Genomic DNA, 27,275 nt, shown 5'->3' with positions numbered 1-27,275 from the left:
ACTCCCAGGACAGGTACAACACGGGGTTAGATACAGAGTAAATCTCCCTCTACACCGGCCCATCAAACACTCCCAGGACAGGTGCAGCACGGGGTTAGATACAGAGTAAATCTCACTCTACACTGTCCCCATCAAACACTCCCAGGACAGGTACAGCACGGGGATATGTACAGAGTAAAGCTCCCTCTACACCATCCCCATCAAACACTCCCAGGGCAAGTAAAGCACGGGGTTAGATACAGAGTAAATCTCCCTCTACACTGTCCCCATCAAACACTCCCAGGACAGGTACAGCACGGGGTTAGATACAGAGTAAATCTCCCTCTACACTGTCCCCATCAAACACTCCCAGGACAGGTACAGCACGGGGTTAGATACAGAGTAAATCTCCCTCTACACTGTCCCCATCAAACACTCCCAGGACAGGTACAGCACGGGGATATGTACAGAGTAAAGCTCCCTCTACACCATCCCCATCAAACACTCCCAGGGCAGGTAAAGCACGGGGTTAGATACAGAGTAAATCTCCCTCTACACTGTCCCCATCAAACACTCCCAGGACAGGTACAGCACGGGGTTAGATACAGAGTAAATCTCCCTCTACACCGGCCCATCAAACACTCACAGGACAGGTACAGCACGGGGTTAGATACAGAGTAAATCTCCCTCTACACTGTCCCCATCAAACACTCCCAGGACAGGTACAGCATGGGGTTAGATACAGAGTAAATCTCCCTCTACACTGTCCCCATCAAACACTCCCAGGACAGGTACAGCACGGGGTTAGGTACAGAGTAAAGCTCCCTCTCTCTGCTCCTTGGGGGTACCTTGTGCATATTTTCGGGCTCGGGACTGGGCGTTACTCTTCATCTCGATTATTCCAATCCAAATCATGATGACACTGATGGAGAGGAATCCGATGAGCTTCAGGAAGATCCAGACGTTGATTCTTTGCATGTTTCCTCCTGTGTTTCTCCCTCTGTCTGTCAGGCTGTCAGCTTGGCGCAAACACACACGCAGAGAGAGGCCGAGGGAAAGTGAGGGAGTCTCTGGGTGAGTCCTGCCTCAGATCGACGCTGCTCACTGACATTGTGACCTCGCTGGCCCTGTCCCCCTGTGACCTCGCCGGGGTTCAAAGTGTTAAATTCACCCTCCTACAGGGGGCATCGCTATATAAAATAATCCCGGTCGCTGCAGCAACCCCCCCCCCCCACCCAAAATACTCACCCCCTCCCCCAATCCACTCCCCCTCCTCTCCCCCAATCTAATCCACATCCTCTCCTCCAATCTACTCCCCCTCCTCTCCCCCAATCGACTCCCCCTCCTCTCCCCCAATCTACTCCCCCTCCTCTCCCCCAATCTACTCCCCCTCCTCTCCCCCAATCTACTCCACCTCCTCTCCCCCAATTTACTCCCCCTCCTCTACCCCAATCTACTCCCCCCTCCTCTTCCCCAATCTACTCCCACTCACCTGCCGCAATCAACTCCCCCCTCCTCTCCCCCTATCTACTCCCCCCTCCTCTACCCCAATCTACTCCCCCTCCTCTCCCCCAATCTAATCCACCTCCTCTCCCCCAATCTAATCCACCTCCTCTCCCCCAATCTAATCCACCTCCTCTCCCCCAATCTACGCCCCCCTCCTCTCCCCCAATCTACTCCCCCTCCTCTCCCCCTATCTACTCCCCCTCCTCTCCCCCAATCTACTCCCCCTCCTCTCCCCCAATCTAATCCACCTCCTCTCCCCCAATCTAATCCACCTCCTCTCCCCCAATCTAAACCACCTCCTCTCCCCCAATCTACGCCCCCCTCCTCTCCCCCAATCTACTCCCCCTCCTCTCCCCCAATCTACTCCCCCCTCCTCTCCCCCAATCTACTCCCCCTCCTCTCCCCCTATCTACTCCCCCTTCTCTCCCCCTATCTACTCCCCCTTCTCTCCCCCAATCTACTCCCCCTCCTCTCCCCCAATCTACTCCCCCCTCCGCTCCCCCAATCTACTCCCCCTCCTCTCCCCCAATCTACTCCCCCCTCCTCTCCCCCAATCTACTCCCCCCTCCTCTCCCCCAATCTACTCCCCCTCCTCTCCCCCAATCTAATCCACCTCCTCTCCCCCAATCTACTCCCCCCTCCTCTCCCCCAATCTACTCCCCCCTCCTCTCCCCCAATCTACTACCCCCTCCTCTCCCCCAATCTACTCCCCCTCCTCTCCCTCAATCTACTCCCCCTCCTCTCCCCCAATCTACTCCCCCTCCTCTCCCCCAATCTACTCCCCCTCCTCTCCCCCAATCTAATCCACCTCCTCTCCCCCAATCTACTCCCCCCTCCTCTACCCCAATCTACTCCCCCCTCCTCTCCCCCAATCTACTACCCCCTCCTCTCCCCCAATCTACTCCCCCTCCTCTCCCTCAATCTACTCCCCCTCCTCTCCCCCAATCTACTCCCCCTCCTCTCCCCCAATCTAATCCACCTCCTCTCCCCCAATCTACTCCCCCCTCCGCTCCCCCAATCTACTCCCCCCTCCTCTCCCCCAATCTACTCCCCCTCCTCTCCCCCAATCTACACCCCCTCCTTTCCCTCAATCTACTCCCCCTCCTCTCCCCCAATCTACTCCCCCCCTCTCCCTCAATCTACTCCCCCTCCTCTCCCCCAATCTAATCCACCTCCTCTCCCCCAATCTACTCCCCCCTCCTCTCCCCAATCTACTCCCCCTCCTCTACCCCAATCTACTCCCCCTCCTCTACCCCAATCTACTCCACCTCCTCTCCCCCAATCTACTCCCCCCTCCACTACCGCAATCTACTCCCCCTCTCCCCCAATCTACTCCCCCGCCTCTCCCCCAATCTACTCCCACCTCCTCACCCCCAATCTACTCCCCCTCCTCTCCCCCAATCTACTCCCCCCTCCTCTCCCCCAATACTCTCCCCCTCCTCTCCCCCAATCTACTCCCCCTCCTCTCCCCCAATCTACTCCCCCCTCCTCTCCCCCAATATACTCCCCCTCCTCTGCCCCAATCTACTCCCCCTCACCTACCCCAATCTACTCCCCCTCCTCTCCCTCAATCTACTCCCCCTCCTCTACCCCAATCTACTCCCCCTCCTCTCCCCCAATCTACTCCCCCCCTCCTCTCCCCCAATCTACTCCCCCTACTCTCCCCCAATCTACTCCCCCTCCTCTCCCCCAATCTACTCCCCCTCCTCTCCCCCAATCTACTCCCCCTCCTCTCCCCCAATCTACTCCCCCTCCTCTCCCCCAATCTACTCCCCCTACTCTCCCCCAATCTACTCCCCCTCCTCTCCCCCAATCTACTCCCCCTCCTCTCCCCAATCTACTCCCCCTCCTCTACCCCAATCTACTCCCCCTCCTCTACCCCAATCTACTCCCCCTCACCTACCCCAATCTACTCCCCCTCCTCTCCCCCAATCTACTCCCCCTCCTCTCCCCCAATCTACTCCCCCTCCTCTACCCCAATCTACTCCCCCTCCACTCCCCAATCTACTCCCCCTACTCTCCCCCAATCTACTCCCCCTCCTCTCCCCCAATCTACTCCCCCTCCTCTCCCCAATCTACGCCCCCCTCCTCTACCCCAATCTACTCCCCTCCTCTACCCCAATCTACTCCCCCTCACCTACCCCAATCTACTCCCCCTCCTCTCCCCCAATCTACTCCCCCTCCTCTCCCCCAATCTACTCCCCCTCCTCTACCCCAATCTACTCCCCCTCCACTCCCCCAATCTACTCCCCCTACTCTCCCCCAATCTACTCCCCCTCCTCTCCCCAATCTACTCCCCCTCCTCTACCCCAATCTACTCCCCCTCCTCTACCCCAATCTACTCCCCCTCACCTACCCCAATCTACTCCCCCTCCTCTCCCCCAATCTACTCCCCCTCCTCTCCCCCAATCTACTCCCCCTCCTCTACCCCAATCTACTCCCCCTCCACTCCCCCAATCTACTCCCCCTACTCTCCCCCAATCTACTCCCCCTCCTCTCCCCCAATCTACTCCCCCTCCTCTCCCCAATCTACGCCCCCTCCTCTACCCCAATCTACTCCCCCTCCTCTACCCCAATCTACTCCCCCTCACCTACCCCAATCTACTCCCCCTCCTCTCCCCCAATCTACTCCCCCTCCTCTCCCCCAATCTACTCCCCCTCCTCTACCCCAATCTACTCCCCCTCCACTCCCCCAATCTACTCCCCCTACTCTCCCCCAATCTACTCCCCCTCCTCTCCCCCAATCTACTCCCCCTCCTCTCCCCAATCTACGCCCCCTCCTCTACCCCAATCTACTCCCCCTCCTCTACCCCAATCTACTCCCCATCACCTACCCCAATCTACTCCCCCTCCTCTCCCCCAATCTACTCCCCCTCCTCTCCCCCAATCTACTCCCCCTCCTCTCCCCCAATCTACTCCCCCTCCTCTCCCCCAATCTACTCCCCCTCCTCTCCCTCAATCTACTCCCCCTCCGCTCCCCCAATCTACTCCCCCTCCTCTCCCCGAATCTACTCCCCCTCCTCTACCCCAATCTACTCCCCCTCCTCTCCCCCAATCTACTCCCCCCTCCTCTCCCCCAATCTACTCCCCCTCCTCTACCCCAATCTACTCCCCCTCACCTACCCCAATCTACTCCCCCTCCTCTCCCCCAATCTACTCCCCCTCCTCTCCCCCAATCTACTCCCCCTCCTCTCCCCCAATCTACTCCCCCTCCTCTCCCCCAATCTACTCCCCCTCCTCTCCCCAATCTACTCCCCCTCCTCTACCCCAATCTACTCCCCCTCCTCTACCCCAATCTACTCCCCCTCACCTACCCCAATCTACTCCCCCTCCTCTCCCCCAATCTACTCCCCCTCATCTCCCCCAATCTACTCCCCCTCCTCTCCCCAATCTACTCCCCCTCCTCTCCCCAATCTACTCCCCCTCCTCTCCCCCAATCTACTCCCCATCCACTCCCCCAATCTACTCCCCCTCCTCTACCCCAATCTACTCCACCTCCTCTCCCCCAATCTACTCCCCCTCCTCCACCCCAATCTACTCCCCCTCCTCTCCCCCAATCTACTCCCCCTCCTCTCCCCCAATCTACTCCCCCCTCCTCTCCTCCAATCTACTCCCCCTCCTCTACCCCAATCTACTCCCCCTCCTCTCCCCCAATCTACTCCCCCTCCTCTCCCCCAATCTACTCCCCCTCCTCTCCCCCAATCTACTCCCCCCTCCTCTCCCCCAATCTACTCCCCCTCCTCTCCCCCAATCTACTCCCCCTCCAAGCCCACAAAACGGATTCTAATTCCCCTTACACTCGACCCCTCCCCCGCCCGGGCACTCGACCCCTCGCCCGCCGGGGCACTCGACCCCTCCCCCGCCGGGGCACTCGGCCCCTCCCCCGCCTCGGCACTTGACCCCTCCCCCGCCGGGGCACTCGACCCCTCCCCCGCCGGGGCACTCGACCCCTCCCCCGCCTGGAGAAACGCCCCCTCCCCCGCCGGGCGAAATGCCCCCTCACCCTCGGCCCTTCCAGTGGACACACCCCCTCACCCTTGGCCCCTCCCCCCACCAGTGGACACACCCCCTCACCCTTGGCCCCTCCCCCCACCAGTGGACACACCCCCTCACCCTTGGCCCCTCCCCCCACCAGTGGACACACCCCCCTCAACCTCGGCCCTTCCCCCTCCTTCCACAGGCTCTGAAACCTCAAAGAAAACTCCATTCGGTTGGTGAATCATCATTTTATTTGGTTGGATATTCGCAGCGAGAGGCATCACATCTGTCTTACAATTCAACGCAGGAGGCCCCTCCCATCACCTCCCCCCCACCACATCATCTCCCTCCCCCCCATCACCCCCCCCATCACCTCCCCCATCACTTCCCCCCCACCACATCATCTCCCTCCCCCCCATCACCTCCCCCCCATCACCCCCCTATCAGCTCCCTCCTTCCCCCCATCACCTCCCCCCATCACCTCCCTCCTTCCCCCCCACATTGCCTACACCCCCCCATCACCTCACCTGCGCCGCATCACCCCCCCACATCACCCTCCCCGCAGACCCCCCCACATCACCCTCCCCGCAGACCCCACCGCATCACGCTCCCCGCAGACCCCACCGCATCACACTCCCCGCAGACACCTCCCACATCACCCTCCCCGCAGACCCCCCCACATCACCCTCCCCGCAGACCCCACCGCATCACCCTCCCCGCAGACCCCACCGCATCACGCTCCCCGCAGACCCTCCCACATCACCCTCCCCGCAGACCCCACCGCATCACGCTCCCCACAGACCCCACCGCATCATGCTCCCCGCAGACACCCCCCACATCACCCTCCCCGCAGACCCCCCCCACATCACCTTCCCCGCAGACCCCCACCACATCACCCTCACCGCAGACCCCCCCCACATCACCCTCCCCGCAGACCCCACCACATCACCCTCCCCGCAGACCCCACCGCATCACGCTCCCCTTCCTCAGATGTGGTAGATGTGTTCGTGCCTCTGGCCCATCGCTGGGCACAGCGCGGTGCGTCTGACAAGCTCCCAGCCCTGCCCTGAGACCCCCTCCGCCTCCCCCCGCCACCCCGGGGCACCCTCTCCCTCAGCCTCGCCCTCCTTCTGCTTCTCCGCTCCGGAGGCTCCCGCCTGTTGGAAATGCTTCAGGTAGCGCCGAGCTCTCTGAGACGCACTCTCGTTCCGGTCCTCAACCCTGCAGGGGGCAAGAGGCAAGACTCAGTCACTGCGGGCAGGGGTGAGGAATAGCCACACATCACTTAGCACAGAATCACACCCGCAACACTAACATACTAACCCCCAAGGCCCTAACACCCGAACCCCAAACACCCTAACCCCAAACACCCTAACACCAAACAACCTAACACCCTAACCCCCAACCCCCAACCCCAAACACCCTACCCCAAACATCCTAACACCAAACACCCTAACACCCTAACCCCCAACACCCTAACACCTAACCCCAACCCCCAACCCCCAACCCCAAACACCCTACCCCAAACACCCTAACACCCGAACCCCAAACACCCTAACCCCAAACACACTAACACCCTAACCCCCAACACCCTAACCCCTAACCCCTAACCCCCAACCCCCAACACCCAACACCCAACACCCTAACCCCCAACACCCTAACCCCTAACCCCCAACCCCCAACACCCTAACACCCAACACCCGAACACCCAACACCCTAACACCCAACAACCTAACAGCCAAACCCCAAACACCCTAACCCCCAACACCCTAACACCCTAACCCCCAACACCCTAACCCCTAACCCCTAACCCCCAACCCCTAACCCCCAACACCCAACACCCTAACACCCAACACCCTAACAGCCAAACCCCAAACACCCTAACCCCCAACACCCTAACTCCCAACCCCCAACACCCTAACACCCAACACCCTAACACCAACACCCAACACCCTAACAGCCAAACCTCAAACACCCTAACCCCCAACACCCTAACACCCAGCACCCTAACCCCCAACTCCCAACACCCTAACACCCAACACCCTAACAACCAAACCCCAAACACACAAACCTCAACACCCTAACACCCAAACCCCAAACACCCTAACACCCTAACCCCAACCCCTAACCCCCAACCCCCAACACCCTAACACCCAACACCCTAACACCCAACAACCTAACAGCCAAACCCCAAACACCCTAACCCCCAACACCCTAACCCCTAACCCCCAACCCCTAACCCCCAACCGCCAACACCCTAACACCCAACACCCTAACACCCAACAACCTAACAGCCAAACCCCAAACACCCTAACCCCCAACACCCTAACACCCTAACCCCCAACACCCTAACCCCTAACCCCTAACCCCCAACCCCTAACCCCCAACACCCAAACACCCAACACCCTAACAGCCAAACCCCAAACACCCTAACCCCCAACACCCTAACCCCCAACCCCCAACACCCTAACACCCAACACCCTAACACCAACACCCAACACCCTAACAGCCAAACCCCAAACACCCTAACCCCCAACACCCTAACACCCAACACCCTAACCCCCAACCCCCAACACCCTAACACCCAACACCCTAACAGCCAAACCCCAAACACCCCAACCCCAAACACCCTAACACCCAACACCCTAACAGCCAAACCCCAAACACCCTAACCCCCAACACCCTAACACCCTAACCCCTAACCCCCAACACCCTAATCCCAACACCCTAACCCCCAACCACCAACACCCTAACACCCAACACCCTAACAGCCAAACCCCAAACACCCTAACACCCAACACCCTAACACCCTAACACCCAACACCCTAACCCCAAACACCATAAACCCCAACACCCTAACCCCAACACCCTAACCCCTAACCCCCAACCCCCAACATCCTAACACCCAACACCCTAACAGCCAAACCCCAAATACACTAACACCCAGCACCCTAACACCCAACACCCTAACCCCCAACACCCTAACACCTAACCCCCAACCCCCAACACCCTATCACCCTATCACACAACACCCTAACACCCAAACCCCAAACACCCTAACACCCAAACCCCAAACACCCTAACACCCTAACATCCAACACCCTAACACCCAACACCCTAACAACCAAACCCCAAACACCCAAACCCCAACACCCTAACACCCAAACCCCAAACACCCTAACACCCAACACCCTAACCCCCAACACCCTAACCCCAAACACCCTAACACCTAACCCCCAACCCCCAACCCCAAACACCCTAACACCCGAACCCCAAACACCCTAACCCCAAACACCCTAACACCAAACACCCTAACACCCTAACCCCCAACACCCTAACACCTAACCCCAAACACCCTAACCCCAAACACCCTAACACCAAACACCCTAACACCCTAACCCCCAACACCCTAACACCTAACCCCCAACCCCCAACTCCCAACACCCTAACACCCAACACCCTAAGCCCCAACACCCTAACCACTAACCCCCAACCCCCAACACCCTAACACCCAACACCCTAACACCCAACACCCTAACAGCCAAACCCCAAACACCTTAACCCCCAACACCCTAACACCCTAACCCCCAACACCCTAACCCCTAACCCCCAACCCCTAACCCCCAACCCCCAACACCCTAACACCCAACAACCTAACAGCCAAACCCGAAACACCCTAACCCCCAACACCCTAACACCCTAACCCCCAACACCCTAACCCCTAACCCCTAACCCCCAACCCCTAACCCCCAACACCCAACACCCTAACACCCAACACCCTAACAGTCAAACCCCAAACACCCTAACCCCCAACACCCTAACCCCCAACCCCCAACACCCTAACACCCAACACCCTAACAGCCAAACCCCAAACACCCTAACCCCCAACACCCTAACCCCTAACCCCCAACACCCTAATCCCAACACCCTAACCCCCAACCCCCAACACCCTAACACCCAACACCCTAACAGCCAAACCCCAAACACCCTAACACCCAACACCCTAACACCCTAACACCCAACACCCTAACCCCAAACACCCTAAACCCCAACACCCTAACCCCAACACCCTAACCCCCAACCCCCAACACCCTAACACCCAACACCCTAACAGCCAAACCCCAAATACACTAACACCCAGCACCCTAACACCCAACACCCTAACCCCAACACCCTAACACCTAACCCCCAACCCCCAACACCCTATCACCCTATCACCCAACACCCTAACACCCAAACCCCAAACACCCTAACACCCTAACCCCAAACCCCAAACACCCGAACACCCTAACATCCAACACCCTAACAACCAAACCCCAAACACCCAAACCCCAACACCCTAACACCCAAACACCAAACACCCTAACACCCAACACCCTAACCCCCAACACCCTAACCCCCAACACCCTAACACCTGACCCCCAACCCCCAACACCCTATCACCCAACACCCTAACACCCAAACCCCAAACACCCTAACACCCAAACCTCAAACTCCAAACACCCTAACACCCTAACATCCAACACCCTAACACCCAAACCCCAAACACCCAAACCCCAACACCCTAACACCCAAACCCCAAACACCCTAACACCCAACACCCGAACACCCAAACCCCAAACACCCTAACCCCCAAGACCCTAACACCCGAACCCCAAACACCCTAACACCCTAACACCCTAACCCCCAACACCCATCCCCAACACCCTAACCCCCAACACCCTAACCCCCAACAGCCTAACCCCTAGCCCCCAACACCCTAACCCCCAACACCCTAACACCTAACCCCCAACCCCCAACACCCTATCACCCAACACCCTAACACCCAAACCCCAAACACCCTAACACCCAAACCTCAAACACCCTAACACCCTAACATCCAACACCCTAACACCCAAACACCCAAACCCCAACACCCAAACCCCAACACCCTAACACCCAAACCCCAAAAACCCTAACACCCTAACACCCAAACCCCAAACCCCAAACACCCTAACACCCGAACCCCAAACACCCTAACACCCTAACACCCTAACACCCAACACCCATCCCCCAACACCCATCCCCCAACACCCTAACCCCCAAATCCCTAACCCCTAACGCCCAACACCCTAACTCATAACCCCCAACACCCTAACGCCTTACCCCCAACACCCTAACACCCAACACCCTAACACCCAAACCCCAAACACCCTAACACCCAACACCCTAACACCCAAACCCCAAACACCCTAACCCCCAAGACCCTAACACCCGAACCCCCAACACCCATCCCCAACACCCTAACCCCCAACACCCTAACCCCCAACAGCCTAACCCCTAGCCCCCAACACCCTAACCCCTTACCCCAACACCCTAACACCCAACACCCTAACACCCAACACCCTAATCCCAACACCCTAATCCCAACACCCTAATCCCAACACCCTAACACCCAACACCCTAACCCCTAACCCCCAACACCCTAATCCCAACACCCTAAACCCAACACCCTAACCCCTAACCCCCAACACCCATCCCCAACACCCTAACCCCCAACAACCTAACCCCCAACAGCCTAACCCCTAGTCCCCAACACCCTAACCCCTTACCCCAACACCCTAACACCCAACACCCTAACACCCAACACCCTAATCCCAACACCCTAATCCCAACACACTAATCCCAACACCCTAACAACCAATGCCCTAACCCCTAACTCCCAACACCTTAATCCCAACACCCTAAACACAACACCCTATCAACCTAACACCCAGCAGCCTAAGCCCCAACACCCTAACCCCCAACACCCTAACCCCAACACCCTAACCCCTAACCCCCAACCCCCAACACCCTAACACCCAACACCCTAACAGCCAAACCCCAAATACACTAACACCCAGCACCCTAACACCCAACACCCTAACCCCCAACACCCTAACACCTAACCCCCAACCCCCAACACCCTATCACCCTATCACCCAACACCCTAACACCCAAACCCCAAACACCCTAACACCCAAACCCCAAACACCCTAACACCCTAACATCCAACACCCTAACACCCAACACCCTAACAACCAAACCCCAAACACCCAAACCCCAACACCCCAACACCCTAACCCCAAACACCCTAACACCTAACCCCCAACGCCCAACCCCCAACCCCAAACACCCTAACACCCGAACCCCAAACACCCTAACCCCAAACACCCTAACACCAAACACCCTAACACCCTAACCCCCAACACCCTAACACCTAACCCCCAACCCCCAACTCCCAACACCCTAACACCCAACACCCTAACCCCCAACACCCTAACCCCTAACCCCCAACCCCCAACACCCTAACACCCAACACCCTAACACCCAACACCCTAACAGCCAAACCCCAAACACCTTAACCCCCAACACCCTAACACCCTAACCCCCAACACCCTAACCCCTAACCCCCAACCCCTAACCCCCAACCCCCAACACCCTAACACCCAACAACCTAACAGCCAAACCCCAAACACCCTAACCCCCAACACCCTAACACCCTAACCCCCAACACCCTAACCCCTAACCCCTAACCCCTAACCCCGAACCCCTAACACCCAACACCCAACAACCTAACACCCAACACCCTAACAGTCAAACCCCAAACACCCTAACCCCCAACACCCTAACCCCCAACCCCCAACACCCTAACACCCAACACCCTAACACCAACACCCAACACGCTAACAGCCAAATCCCAAACACCCTAACCCCCAACACCCTAACACCCAACACCCTAACCCCCAACCCCCAACACCCTAACACCCAACACCCTAACAGCCAAACCCCAAACACCCCAACCCCAAACACCCTAACACCCAACACCCTAACAGCCAAACCCCAAACACCCTAACCCCCAACACCCTAACACCCTAACCCCTAACCCCCAACACCTTAATCCCAACACCCTAACCCCCAACCCCCAACACCCTAACACCCAACACCCTAACAGCCAAACCCCAAACACCCTAACACCCAACACCCTAACACCCTAACACCCAACACCCTAACCCCAAACACCCTAAACCCCAACACCCTAACCCCAACACCCTAACCCCTAACCCCCAACCCCCAACACCCTAACACCCAACACCCTAACAGCCAAACCCCAAATACACTAACACCCAGCACCCTAACACCCAACACCCTAACCCCAACACCCTAACAGCCAAACCCCAAACACCCTAACACCCAACACCCTAACACCCTAACACCCAACACCCTAACCCCAAACACCCTAAACCCCAACACCCTAACCCCAACACCCTAACCCCCAACCCCCAACACCCTAACACCCAACACCCTAACAGCCAAACCCCAAATACACTAACACCCAGCACCCTAACACCCAACACCCTAACCCCAACACCCTAACACCTAACCCCCAACCCCCAACACCCTATCACCCTATCACCCAACACCCTAACACCCAAACCCCAAACACCCTAACACCCAAACCCCAAACCCCAAACACCCGAACACCCTAACATCCAACACCCTAACACCCAACACCCTAACAACCAAACCCCAAACACCCAAACCCCAACACCCTAACACCCAAACCCCAAACACCCTAACACTCAACACCCTAACCCCCAACACCCTAACCCCCAACACCCTAACACCTGACCCCCAACCCCCAACACCCTATCACCCAACACCCTAACACCCAAACCTCAAACCCCAAACACCCTAACACCCTAACATCCAACACCCTAACACCCAAACCCCAAACACCCAAACCCCAACAGCCTAACACCCAAACCCCAAACACCCTAACACCCAACACCCGAACACCCAAACCCCAAACACCCTAACCCCCAAGACCCTAACACCCGAACCCCAAACACCCTAACACCCTAACACCCTAACCCCCAACACCCATCCCCAACACCCTAACCCCCAACACCCTAACCCCCAACAGCCTAACCCCTAGCCCCCAACACCCTAACCCCCAACACCCTAACACCTAACCCCCAACCCCCAACACCCTATCACCCAACACCCTAACACCCAAACCCCAAACACCCTAACACCCAAACCTCAAACACCCTAACACCCTAACATCCAACACCCTAACACCCAAACACCCAAACCCCAAACACCCAAACCCCAACACCCTAACACCCAAACCCCAAACACCCTAACACCCTAACACCCAAACCCCAAACCCCAAACACCCTAACACCCGAACCCCAAATACCCTAACACCCTAACACCCAACACCCATCCCCCAACACCCATCCCCCAACACCCTAACCCCCAAAACCCTAACCCCTAACCCCCAACACCCTAACTCCTAACCCCCAACACCCTAACCCCTTACCCCCAACACCCTAACACCCAACACCCTAACACCCAAACCCCAAACACCCTAACACCCAACAACCTAACACCCAAACCCCAAACACCCTAACCCCCAAGACCCTAACACCCGAACCCCCAACACCCACCCCCAACACCCTAACCCCCAACACCCTAACCCCCAACAGCCTAACCCCTAGCCCCCAACACCCTAACCCCTTACCCCAACACCCTAACACCCAACACCCTAACACCCAACACCCTAATCCCAACACCCTAATCCCAACACCCTAATCCCAACACCCTAACCCCTAACCCCCAACACCCTAATCCCAACACCCTAAACCCAACACCCTAACCCCTAACCCCCAACACCCTAATCCCAACACCCTAACACCCAACACCCTAACACCCAAACCCCAAACACCCTAACCCTTAAGACCCTAACACCCGAACCCCCAACACCCATCCCCAACACCCTAACCCCCAACAACCTAACCCCCAACAGCCTAACCCCTAGTCCCCAACACCCTAACCCCTTACCCCAACACCCTAACACCCAACACCCTAACACCCAACACCCTAATCCCAACACCCTAATCCCAACACACTAATCCCAACACCCTAACACCCAATGCCCTAACCCCTAACTCCCAACACCCTAATCCCAACACCCTAAACCCAACACCCTATCACCCTAACACCCAGCAGCCTAACCCCCAACACCCTAACCCCCAACACCCTAACCCCTAACCCCCAACACCCTAATCCCAACACCCATCACCCAACACCCTAACCCCTAACACCCAACATCCTAACACCCAAACCCCAACACCCTAACCCCCAACCCCCAACAACCTAATCCCAACACCCTAACCCCAACACCCTAACATCCAACCCCCAACACCCTAACAGCCAAACCTCAAACACCCTAACACCCAACACACTAACACCCTAATACCCAACACCCAACACCCTAACCCCAAACACCCTAAAGCCCAACATCCTAACCCCAACACCCTAACCCCTAACCCCCAACCCTAACACCCTAACACCCAACACCCTAACAGCCAAACCCCAAATACACTAACACCCAACACCCTAACACCCAACACCCTAACCCCCAACACCCTAATCCCAACAGCCTAACCCCTAACCCCCAACAACCTAATCCCAACACCCTAACCCCTAACCCCTAACACCCTAATCCCAACACTCTAACCCCCAACCCCCAACACCATAACACCCAACACCCTAACAGCCAAATCCCAAACACCCTAACACCCAACACCCTAACACCCTAACACCCAACACCCAACACCCTAACCCCAAACACCCTAAACCCCAACACCCTAACCCCCAACACCCTAACCCAAACACCCTAACTCCCAACACCCTACCCAAACACCTTAACCCCCAACACCCTAATACCCAACACCATAACCCAAACACCCTAACACCCAACACACTAACTCCCAACACCATAACCTCCAACACGTTAACCCCCAAAACCCTAACCCCCAAAACCCTAACCTCCAACACACTATCCCCCAACACACTATCCCCCAACACCCTAACCCAAACACCCTAACCCAATCACCCTAACCCCCAACACACCAACCCCCAACACCCTAACCCAAACACGCTAACCCCCAACACACTAACCCCCAACACCCTAACCCCCAACACTCTAACCCCCAACACTCTAACCCCCAACACTCTAACCCCCAACCCTAACACGCTAACCCCCAACACCCTAACCCCCAACACCCTAACCCCCAACACCCTAATCCCCAACACCCTAATCCCCAACACCCTAAGCCCCAACACCCTAACCCCAACACACTAATCCCCAACACACTAATCCCCAACACACTAATCCCCAACACACTAATCCCAACATCCTTATCCCTAACCCCCAACACCCTAACCCGCAACACCATAACCCCTACCCCCAACACCCTAACCCGCAACACCCTAACCCCTACTCCCCAACACCCTAACCCCCAACACCCGAACCCCAAACACCCAAACCCCAAACACCCAAACCCCAAACATCCGAACCCCAAACACCATAACCCCCAACACCCAAACCCCCAACACCCTAGCCTCCAGCACCCTAGCCCCCAGCACCCTAGCCCCCAGCACACTGACCCCCAACACCCTCTACACCCTAAATCCCAACACCCTAACCCCAACACCCTAAACCCCAACACACTAACCCCCAACACCCTAACTGTAACCGTAACGTCTAACCCTAACCCCCAGCCCTAACACGCAAATCCCTAACCCCCAAACCAAAACCCCAACCCTAACTCCTAACCCCAAAACCTAGATCCCAACCCTAAACCCTAACCTCTAACTCCAAAACCTAGACCCCAACCCTAACATGCTTCCGCTAACCCCCAGCATCCTAATCCCAACACCCTAACCCCTAACACCCTAACATCCAACACCCGAACATCCAACACCCGAACATCCAACACCCGAACCCCCAATACCCGAACCCCCAACACCCTAACCCCCAACACCCTAACCTGCAACACCCTAACCCTAACCATAACCCCCATACCTAATACCATTACCGTAACCCCCAACCCTAACACGCTAACCGCTAACCCCCAAACCTAGATCCCAACCTTAACCTCTAACACAGACCTCTAACCCCCAAACCTAATACACTATCCCAAACCCCCAACCCTAGGCCCCAACCCTAACCCCTAACCCTAACACATGAACCCCCAAATCTAACACACAAACCCCCAACATCCTAACGCCCAACACCCTAACCTCTAACCCCCAAACCTAAACCCCAACCCTAACCCCCAAACCTAGACCCCAACCCTAAACCCTAACCTCTAACCCCAAAACCTAGACCCCAACCCTAACCCCCAACACCCTAATCCCAACACCCTAACCCCTAACACCCTAACCTCCAACACCCAAACCCCCAACACCCGAACCCCCTACACCCTAATCCCCAACACCCGAACCCCTAAAACACTAACCCCTAACCCCCAACATCCTGACCCCCAACACCCTAACACGCAACATCCTAACCCCTAACTCCCAACCCCCTAACCCTAACTCTAACACCCAAGCCTAATACCATTACCCTAACCCCCAACCCTAACATGCTAACCAGTAACCGCCAAACTTAGACCCCAAACCCACTCTCTAACCCAGACCACTAACCCCCAAACCTAATACACTAACCTGAACCCCCAACCCCAGGCCCCAAACCTAACCCCTAACCCTAACACACGAACCCCAAAATCTAACACATGACCCCCCAACATCCTAACCCCCAACACCCTAACCCCTAACCCCCAAACCTAAACCCCAACCCTAACTCCTAACCCCCAAACCTAGACCCCAACCCTAACTCCTAACCCCCAAACCTAGACCCCAACCCTAAAGCCTAACCTCTAACACCAAAACCTAGACCCAAACCCTAACCCCCAACACCCTAATCCCAACACCCTAACCCCTAACACCCTAACCTCCAACACCCAAACCCCCAACACCCGAACCCCCAACACCCTAATCCCCAACACCCTAGTCCCCAACACCCAAACCCCTAAAACACTAACCCCTAACCCCCAACATCCTAAACCCCAACACCCTAACACCCAACACCCTAACCCTAACTCTAACCCCCAAACCTAATACCATTACCCTAATCCCCAACCCTAACACGCTAACCGCTAACCCCCAAACCTAGACCCCAACCCCACTCTCTAACCCAGACCTCTAACCCCCAAACCTAATACACTAACCTGAACCCCCAACCCCAGGCCCCAACCCTAACCCCTAACCCTAACACATGAACCCCCAAATCTAACACATGAACCCCCAACATCTTAACACCTAACCCCAAAACCTAGAGCCCAACCCTAACAGGCTAACCCTTAAACCCCAACACCCTAACTCCTAACCCCCAAACCTAACATGCTAACCCACACCTCCAACCCTAAACCCTAACTCCCAAACCCAATACACTAACACGAACACCCAACACTAACCCTGAACCCTAACCCTAACACACTAACCCCAAAACCTAATACACTAACACCCAACCCCAATGCCCTAACCCTAACCCCCAAACCAAACACCCTAAGCCCTAACCCTCAAACATACCACACTAACCCAACCTCTAACACGAACTCCAAAATCTAGCACCCTAACCCTAACCCTACCACACAAACCCAATACACTAACCCGAACCACCAAGCCTAGTCCCCAACCCCAACCCTAAGCCCCAACTCTAAGCCTAATCCCCAACCCTAGACACCTAAACCCTAACCCTCACCCTACCACACAAACCCAATACACTAACCCGAACCACCAAGCCTAGTCCCCAACCGCAACCCTAAGCCTAATCCCCAACCCTAGACACCTAAACCCTAACCCTCACCCTACCACACAAACCCAATACACTAACCCGAACCACCAAGCCTAGTCCCCAACCCCAACCCTAAGCCCCAACCCTAAGCCTAATCCCCAACCCTAGACACCTAACCCTCACCCTAACCCTCACCCTACCACACAAACCCAATACACTAACCTTAAACCCCAACCCTAGACCCCAACCCTAAACCTAAACCCCAACCCTAGACCCCTAAACTCTAACCCTAACCTTACCACACAAACCCAATACACTAACCCTAAACCTCAACCCTAGACCCCAACCCTATCCCTAAACTGCAACCCTAGAACCCAACCCTAACCCTAACCGCCAACCCTAGACTCCAACCCTAATGCTAAACCGCAACCCTAGACACCAACCATAACCCTAACCCCCAACCCTAGATCCCAACCCTAACACTAACCCCCAAAACAAGACCAAAACCCTAACCCCTAACCCGAACCCCCAAACAAAGCAGCCGAACCCCAACCCCCAAACTTAACACACTAACCCAACCCCTAACCCTAGCTACAAAATCTAACACCCTAACCCTAATCCTACCACACAAACCCAATACACTAACCCGAGCCACCAACCCTAGACCCCAACCCCAACCCTAAACCCCAACACTAGATCCCAACCCCTAATCCTAGACCCCAACCCTAACCCTAAACCCCAACCCTAGACCCCAACCCTAACCCCTAAACCTAACCCCCAAACCTAACACACAAACTGGAACCCACAACCCTGGACCTCAACCCTAACCCTAACACCCTAATGCCTAAACCCCAAACCTAGACACCAGCCCTAACCCCTAACCCTAACCTCCAACCCTAACCCTAACACCCTAATGCCTAAACCCCAAACCTAGACACCAGCCCTAACCCCTAACCCTAACCTCCAACCCTGACCACAACACCCTAACCCTTAACCCACAAACCTAACACACTAACCCGAACCCCCAAGCCCAAACCTTAAACCTTAACCCCAATACCTTAAACCCTAACCCCCAACCACCAAACCTAACACCCTTACCCCAACACCCTAACAACTAACACCCAAACCCTAACCCTTAAACCCAAAGCTAACACACCAACCTGAACCCCCAACCCAAAACCTTAACCCTAACCCAATACCCTAAACACTAACCCCCAAACCTAACACCCTTACCCCAACACCCTAACCCCCAACCCTAACCCTTAACCCCAAACCTAACACACCAACCTGAACCCCCAACCCTAAACCTTAACCCAACACCCTGAACCCTAACCCCCAAACCTAACACCCTGTCCCTCAAGACCCTAACACCCAACCCTATCGCTTAACCCCCAAACCTAACACCCTTACCCCCAACACCCTAATACCTAACCCTAATCCTTAAACCCCAAACCCAACACCCTAAACCCAAAAACCCCAACCTTAGAGCCTAACCCAAACCCCCAAAATCAGACACCAACCCTAACCCCAAATCCTAACGCCCAAACCCAAACCTAGACACCAGCCCTAACCCCTAACCCCCAAACCTAGACACCATCCCTAACCCCTAACCCTAACCCCTAACCCCCAAACCTAGACACCAAACCTAACCCCTAACCCTAAGCCCTAACCCACAAACCTAGACACCAGCCCTAACCCCTACCCCTAACCCCCAAAACTAGACACCAACCCTAACCCCTAACCCTAACCCCCAAACCTAGACACCAGCCCTAACCCCTAACCCCTAACCCCCAAACCTAGACACCAGCCCTAACCCCTAACCCTAACCCCCAAACCTAGACACCAGCCCTAACCCCTAACCCCTAACCCTAACCCCAAACCTAGACACCAGCCCTAACCACTAACCCTAACCCCCAAACCTAGACACCAGCCCTAACCCCTAACCCTGACCCCTAACCCCCAAACCTAGACACCAACCCTAACCCCTAACCCTAACCCCCAAACCTAGACACCAGCCCTAACCCCTAACCCTAACCCCTAACCCCCAAACCTAGACACCAACCCTAACCCCTAACCCTAACCCCCAAACCTAGACACCAGCCCTAACCCCTAACCCTAACCCCTAACCCCCAAACCTAAACACCAACCCTAACCCCTAACCCTAACCCTTAACCCCCAAACCTAGACACCAGCCCTAACCCCTAACCCTAACCCCTAACCCCCAAACCTAGACACCAACCCTAACCCCTAACCCCCAAACCTAGACACCAACCCTAACCCCTAACCCTAACCCCTAACCCCCAAACCTAGACACCAGCCCTAACCCCTAACCCTAACCCCCAAACCTAGACACCTACCCTTACCCCTAACACTAACCCCCAAACCTAGACACCAGCCCTAACCCCTAACCCCAAACCCCCAACCCCCAAACCTAGACACCAACCCTAACCCCTAACCCTAACCCCTAACCCCCAAACCTAGACACCAGCCCTAACCCCTAAACCTAAGCCCTAACCCCCATCCCTAATCCCCAACACCCTTACCCCAACACCCTAACCCCCAGCACCCTAACCCCCAACACCCTTATGCCCAACACCCTAACACATAACCCCCAACCCTAACCCCGAACCCTAACCCCAACTTCAAACCACAAACCCCCTAACCATAAGCCAATCTCACCCCTGTAAACCCCACAGCCTCCCACCCCTCTGTACCCCTAACCCAACTTTGGTGACACAATGCTCAGGAACCCCCAGAACAAGGAGGGGAAGTAGTTTGGGAACCAACCTGAGATACCAGTTGTTTCCCAGCCCAAATTTCGCTCCGTGAATTCCAATCCTGGGCCACATCCACTTTGGCAATCGGCGTTCCAACAGGATGGTTGTTGCGACAACCTGGTGCAGAACACAGGCGAATGAGACTGTGTACAGATGAGCGACTGGGTTATTTACCTGTATACAGGTGAACAATGGGAATATTTACCTGTGTACAGGTGAGAAACTGGGTTATTTACCTGTGTACAGCGAACAATGGGAATACCTACCTGTGTACAGGCGAACGAGTGGGTTATTTACCTGTGTACAGGCAAACAATGGGAATACTTACCTGTGTACAGGTGAGCAAAAGGGATATTTACCTGTGAACAGGTGAGCGAGGGGGATATTTACCTGTGTACAGGTGAGCAAAAGGGATATTTACCTGTGAACAGGTGAGCGAGGGGGATATTTACCTGTGTACAGGCGAGTGAGGTGATATTTACCTGTGTACAGGTGAGCAAGGGGGATATTTACCCGTGTACAAGTGATCAAGGGGGATATTTACTCATGTACAGGTGAGTGAGGGGGATATTTACCCGTGTACAGGTGAGCAAGAGGGATATTTACCCATGTACAGGTGAGTGAGGGGGATATTTACCCGTATACAGGTGAGAGAGGGGGATATTTACCCATGTACAGGTGAGCAAGGGGGATATTTACACATGTACAGGTGAGCAAGGGGGATATTTACCCGTGTACAGGTGAGTGAGAGGGATATTTACCCATGAACAGGTGAGCAAGGGGGATATTTACCCATGTACAGGTGAGCAAGGGGGATATTTACCCATATACAGGTGAGTGAGGGGGATATTTACCCGTGTACAGGTGAGTGAGGGGGATATTTACCCATGTACAGGTGAGCAAGGGTGATATTTACCCATGTACAGGTGAGCAAGGGGGATATTTACCCGTGTACAGGTGAGTGAGGGGATATTTTCCCGTGTACAGGTGAGCAAGGGGGATATTTACCCATGTACAGGTGAGCAAGTGGGATATTTACCCGTGTACAGGTGAGTGAGGGGGATATTTACCTGTGTACAGATAAACAAGGGTGTTATCTACCCCTGTACAGGTGATCAAGGGGGATATTTACCTGTGCACAGGTGAGCAAGGGGGATATTTACCCATGTACAGGTGATCAAGGGGGATATTTACATGTGTACAGGTGAACGAAGGGGATATTTACCCATGTACAGGTGAGCAAGGTGGATATTTGCCCGTGTACATGTGAGTGAGGGAGATATTTACCTGTGTACAGGTGAGCAAGGGGGATATTTACTGTGTACAGGCGAGCGAGGGGGATATTTGCCCATGTACAGGTGAGCGAGGGGGATATGTACCCGTGTACGGTTGAGCAAGGGAGATTTTTACCTGGGTACAGGCAAGCGAGGGGGTTATTTATCCATGTACAGGCAAGCGAAGGGGATATTTAACCGTGTACAGGTTAATGAGTGGGGATATATACGTGTGTACAGGCGAGCAAGTGGGGATATGTACCGGTCTACAAGCGAGCGAGGGGGATATTTACCCGTGTACAGGTGAGCGAGGGAGATATTTACCCATGTACAGGTGAGCAAGGGGGATATTTACCCATGTACAGATGAGCAAGGGGGATATTTACCTAAGTACAGGTGTGTGAGGGGGATATTTACCTGTGTACAGGTGATCAAGGGGGATATTTACCCATGTACAGGCGAGTGAGGTGATATTTACCTGTGTACAGGTGAGCAACGGGGATATTTACCCACGTACAGGTGATCAAGGGGGATATTTACTTGTGTACAGGTGAGTGAGGGGGATATTTACCCGTGTACAGGTGAGCAAGGGGGATATTTACCCATGTACAGGTGAATGAATGGGATATTTACCTGTGTACAGGTGAGTGAGGGGGATATTTACCCATGTACAGGTGAGCAAGAGGGATATTTACCCATGTACAGTTGAGCAAGGAGGATATTTACCCATGTACAGGTGAGTGAGGCGGATATTTACACATATACAGGTGAGCAAGGGGGATATGTACCCATGTACAGGTGAGCAAGGGGGATATTTACCCATGTACAGGTGAATGAGGGGGATATTTACCTGTGTACAGGTGAGCAAGGGGGAGATAAACCCATGTACAGGTGATCAAGGGGGATATTTACCTGTGTACAGGCGAGTGAGGGGGATATTTACCCATGTACAGGTGAGCGAGGGGGATATTTACCTGTGTACAGGTGAGCAAGGAGGATATTTACCCATGTACAGGTCATCAAGGGGGATATTTACCTGTGTACAGGCGAGTGAAGGGGGATAAGTACCTGTGTACAGTTGAGCGAGGGAGATTTTTACCTGCGTGCAGGCGAGTGAGATGATATTTACCTGTGTACAGGTGAGCGAGGGGGATATTTACCTGTGTACAGGTGAGCAAGGGGGATATTTACCCATGTACAGGTGAGCAAGGGGGATATTTACCCATGTACAGGTGAGCGAGGGGGATATTTACCTGTGTACAGGTGAGCAAGGGGGATATTTACCCGTGTACGGGTGATCAAGGGGGTTATTTACCCGTGTACAGGTGAGCGAGGGGGATATTTACTGGTGTACAGGTGAGCAAGGTGGATATTTACCCGTGTACAGGTGAGCAAGGGGGATATTTACCCGTGTACAGGTGAGTGAGAGGGATATTTAATCATGAACAGGTGAGCAAGGGGGATATTTACCCATGTACAGGTGAGCAAGGGGGATATTTACCCGTGTATAGGTGAGCAAGGGGGATATTTACCTGTGTACAGGTGAGCAAGGGGGGATATTTACCCATGTACCGGTGAGTGAGGGGGATATTTACCTGTGTACAGGTGAGCAAGGGGGAGATTTACCCATGTACAGGTGATCAAGGGGGATATTTACCTGTGTACAGGCGAGTGAGGGGGATATTTACCCATGTACAGGTGATCAAGGGGGATATTTACCTGTGTACAGGCAAGCGAAGGGGGATAAGTACCTGTGTACAGTTGAGCGAGGGAGATTTTTACCTGTGTGCAGGTGAGCAAGGGGGATATTTACCCGTGTACGGGTGATCAAGGGGGTTATTTACCTGTGTACATGTGAGCGAGGGGGATATTTACCAGTGTACAGGTGAGCAAGGGGGATATTTACCCGTGTACGGGTGATCAAGGGGGTTATTTACCTGTGTACATGTGAGCGAGGGGGATATTTACCAGTGTACAGGTGAGCAAGGGGGATATTTACCCGTGTACAGGTGAGCAAGGGGGATATTTACCCGTGTACAGGTGAGTGAGAGGGATATTTAACCATGAACAGGTGAGCAAGGGGGATATTTACCCATGTACAGGTGAGCAAGGGGGGATATTTACCCATGTACAGGTTATCAAGGAGGATATTTACCTGTGTACAGGTGAGCGAAGGGAATATTTACCCATGTACAGCGGAGCGAGGGGGATATATACCCGTGTACAGTTGAGCGAGGGAGATTTTTACCAGTGTACAGGCAAGCGAGGGGGATATTTATCCATGTACAGGTGAGCGAGGGGGATATTTACCTAAGTACAGGTGAGCAACGGGGATATTTACCCGTGTACAGGTGAGTGATGGGGATATTTACCCATGTACAGGTGATCAAGGGGGATATTTACCCGTGTACAGGCGAGTGAGGTGATATTTACCTCTGTACAGGTGAGCAAAGGGGATATTTACCCATGTACAGGTGATCAAGGGGGATATTTACTAGTGTACAGGTGAGCAAGGGGGATATTTACCCATGTACAGGTGAGTGAGGGGGATATTTACCCGTGTACAGGTGAGTGAGGGGGATATTTACCCATGTACAGGTGAGCAAGGGTGATATTTACCCATGTACATGTGAGCAAGAGGGATATTTACCCATGTACAGGTGAGCAAGGGGGATATTTACCCGTGTACAGGTGAGTGAGGGGGATATTTACCTGTGTACACATGAGCAAGGGTGTTATTTACCCCTGTACAGGTGATCAAGGGGGATATTTACCTGTGTACATGTGAGCAGGGGGGATATTTACCCGTGTACAGGTGATCAAGGGGGATATTTACCTGTGTACAGGTGAGCAAGGAGGATATTTACCCGTGTACAGGTGATCAAGGGGGATATTTACCTGTGTACAGGCGAGCGAAGGGGATATTTACCCATGTACAGGTGAGCGAGGGGGATACGTACCCGTGTACAGTTGAGAGAGGGAGATTTTTACCTGTGTACAGGCAAGCGAGGGGGATATTTATCCATGTACAGGCGAGTGAGGGGGACATTTAACCATGCACAGGTGAACGAGTGGCGATATATACCTGTGTACAGGCGAGCATGTGGGGATATATACCTGTCTACAGGTGAGCAAGGGGGATATTTACCCATGTACAGGTGAGCAAGGGGGATATTTACCCGTGTACAGGTGATCAAGGGGGTTATTTATGTGTACAGGTGAGTGAGGGGGATATTTACCCGTGTACAGGTGATCAAGGGGGATATTTACCTGTTTACAGGCGAGTGAAGGTGATATTTACCCATGTACAGGTGAGTGAGGGGGATATTTACCCGTGTACAGTTGAGCAAGGGGGTTATTTACCTGTGTATAAGTGAGCGAGGGGGATATTTACCAGTGTACAGGTGAGCAAGGGGAATATTTATCCGTGTACAGGTGAGTGAGGGGGATATTTACCCGTGTACAGGTGAGTGAGAGGGATATTTAATCATGAACAGGTGAGCAAGGGGGATATTTACCCATGCACAGGTGAGCAAGGGGGATATTTACCCGTGTATAGGTGAGCAAGGGGGATATTTACCTGTGTACAGGTGAGCAAGGGGTGATATTTACCCATGTACAGGTGATCAAGGGGGATATTTACCTGTGTACAGGTGAGCGAATGGGATATTTACCTATGTACAGCTGAGCCAGGGGGATATGCACCCGTGTACAGTTGAGCGAGGGAGATTTTTACCTGTGTACAGGCAAGCGAGGGAGATATTTATCCATGTACAGGCGAGCAAGGGGGATATTTACCCATGTACAGGTGAGCGAGGGAGATATTTACCCATGTACAGGTGAGCAAGGGGGATATTTACCCAAGTACAGGTGAGCAATGGGGATATTTACCCGTGTACAGGTGAGTGAGGGGGATATTTACCTCTGTACAGGTGATCAAGGGGGATATTTACCCGTGTGCAGGCGAGTGAGGTGATATTTACCTGTGTACAGGTGAGCAAAGGGGTTATTTACCCGTTTGCAGGTGATCAAGGGGGATATTTACTCGTGTACAAGTGAGCAAGGGGGATAGTTACCCATGTACAGGTAAGTGAGGGGGATATTTACCCATGTACAGTTGAGCAAGGGGGATATTTACCCATATACAGGTGAGTGAGGGGGATATTTACCCATGTACAGGTGAGTGAGGGGTATATTTACCCATGTACAGGTGAGCAAGGATGATATTTACCCATGTACAGGTGAGCAAGGGGGATATTTACCCGTGTACAGGTGAGTGAGGGGGATATTTACCCATGTACAGTTGAGCAAGGGGGATATTTACCCATGTACAGGTGAGCAAGTGGGATATTTACCCATGTACAGGTGAGTGAGGAGGATATTTACCTGTGTACAGATGAACAAGCAGGTTATTTACTCCTGTACAGGTGATCAAGGGGGATATTTACCTGTGTACAGGTGAGCGAGGGGAATATGTACCCATGTACAGGTGAGCAAGGGGGATATTTACCCGTGTACAGGTGAGCAAGTGGGATATTTACCCGTGTACAGGTGAGTGAGGGGGATATTTACCCGTGTACAGGTGATCAAGGGGGATATTTACTTTTGTACAGGTGAGCGAGGGGTATATTTACCCATGTACAGGTTATCAAGGGGGATATTTATGTGTACAGGTGAGTGAGGGGGATATTTACCCGTATACAGGTGATCAAGGGGGATATTTACCTGTGTACAGCCGAGCGAAGGGGGTATTTACCCATGTACAGGTGAGTGAGGGGGATATTTACCCATGTACAGGTGAGCAAGCGGGATATTTACCCATGTACAGGTGAGCAAGGGGGATATTTACCTGTGTACAGGTGATCAAGGGGGATATTTACCCATGTACAGTTGAGCGAGGGGGATATGTATCTGTGAACAGGCAAACGAGGTGGGTATTTACCGGTGTACAGGCGAACGAGCCGAATGCCTACCTGTGCCCGCCACAGCTGGTCCCTCTCGTGTGCCACCCGCCAGTGTGTGTCACCCATCATGGCAATCAGCAGGTTCACCATCAGGAGAAAGGCGAATATCATGTAAGCCACATACATG

At 54.3% G+C, this 27,275-nt stretch overlaps 1 protein-coding gene across 1 annotated transcript; it reads right to left on the bottom strand.

The window, feature by feature from the left end:
* Positions 1-6,449: 6,449 nt before the first annotated feature.
* On the bottom strand, positions 6,450-27,274 carry LOC121275041 (transient receptor potential cation channel subfamily V member 6-like). The gene is made up of 3 exons (XM_041182432.1): positions 27,158-27,274; positions 20,921-21,027; positions 6,450-6,684 (listed from the first exon to the last, which is right to left on the bottom strand). The coding sequence occupies exons 1-3, from the start codon at positions 27,272-27,274 to the stop codon at positions 6,450-6,452; spliced, it is 459 nt and encodes a 152-aa protein (XP_041038366.1).
* Position 27,275: the final 1 nt, after the last annotated feature.

This window comes from Carcharodon carcharias (assembly GCF_017639515.1).
Source record: "Carcharodon carcharias isolate sCarCar2 chromosome 40 unlocalized genomic scaffold, sCarCar2.pri SUPER_40_unloc_5, whole genome shotgun sequence".
NCBI classification, from domain to species: Eukaryota; Metazoa; Chordata; class Chondrichthyes; order Lamniformes; family Lamnidae; genus Carcharodon; species Carcharodon carcharias.
Note: the sequence above shows the minus strand (reverse complement) of the source record. Positions and strands in the feature narration are given on the sequence as shown.

What these genes read in the sequence shown, in the direction of transcription:
- LOC121275041 (XM_041182432.1), bottom strand. Translation starts at nt 27,274, where the DNA reads ATGTATGTGGCTTACATGATATTCGCCTTTCTCCTGATGGTGAACCTG. An exon ending in ACCAGCTGTGGCGGGCACAG is followed by an intron (nt 21,028 to 27,157) that starts GTAGGCATTCGG and finishes GTTCTGCACCAG; the next exon opens with GTTGTCGCAACAACCATCCT. An exon ending in GGAAACAACTGGTATCTCAG is followed by an intron (nt 6,685 to 20,920) that starts GTTGGTTCCCAA and finishes TGCCCCCTGCAG; the next exon opens with GGTTGAGGACCGGAACGAGA.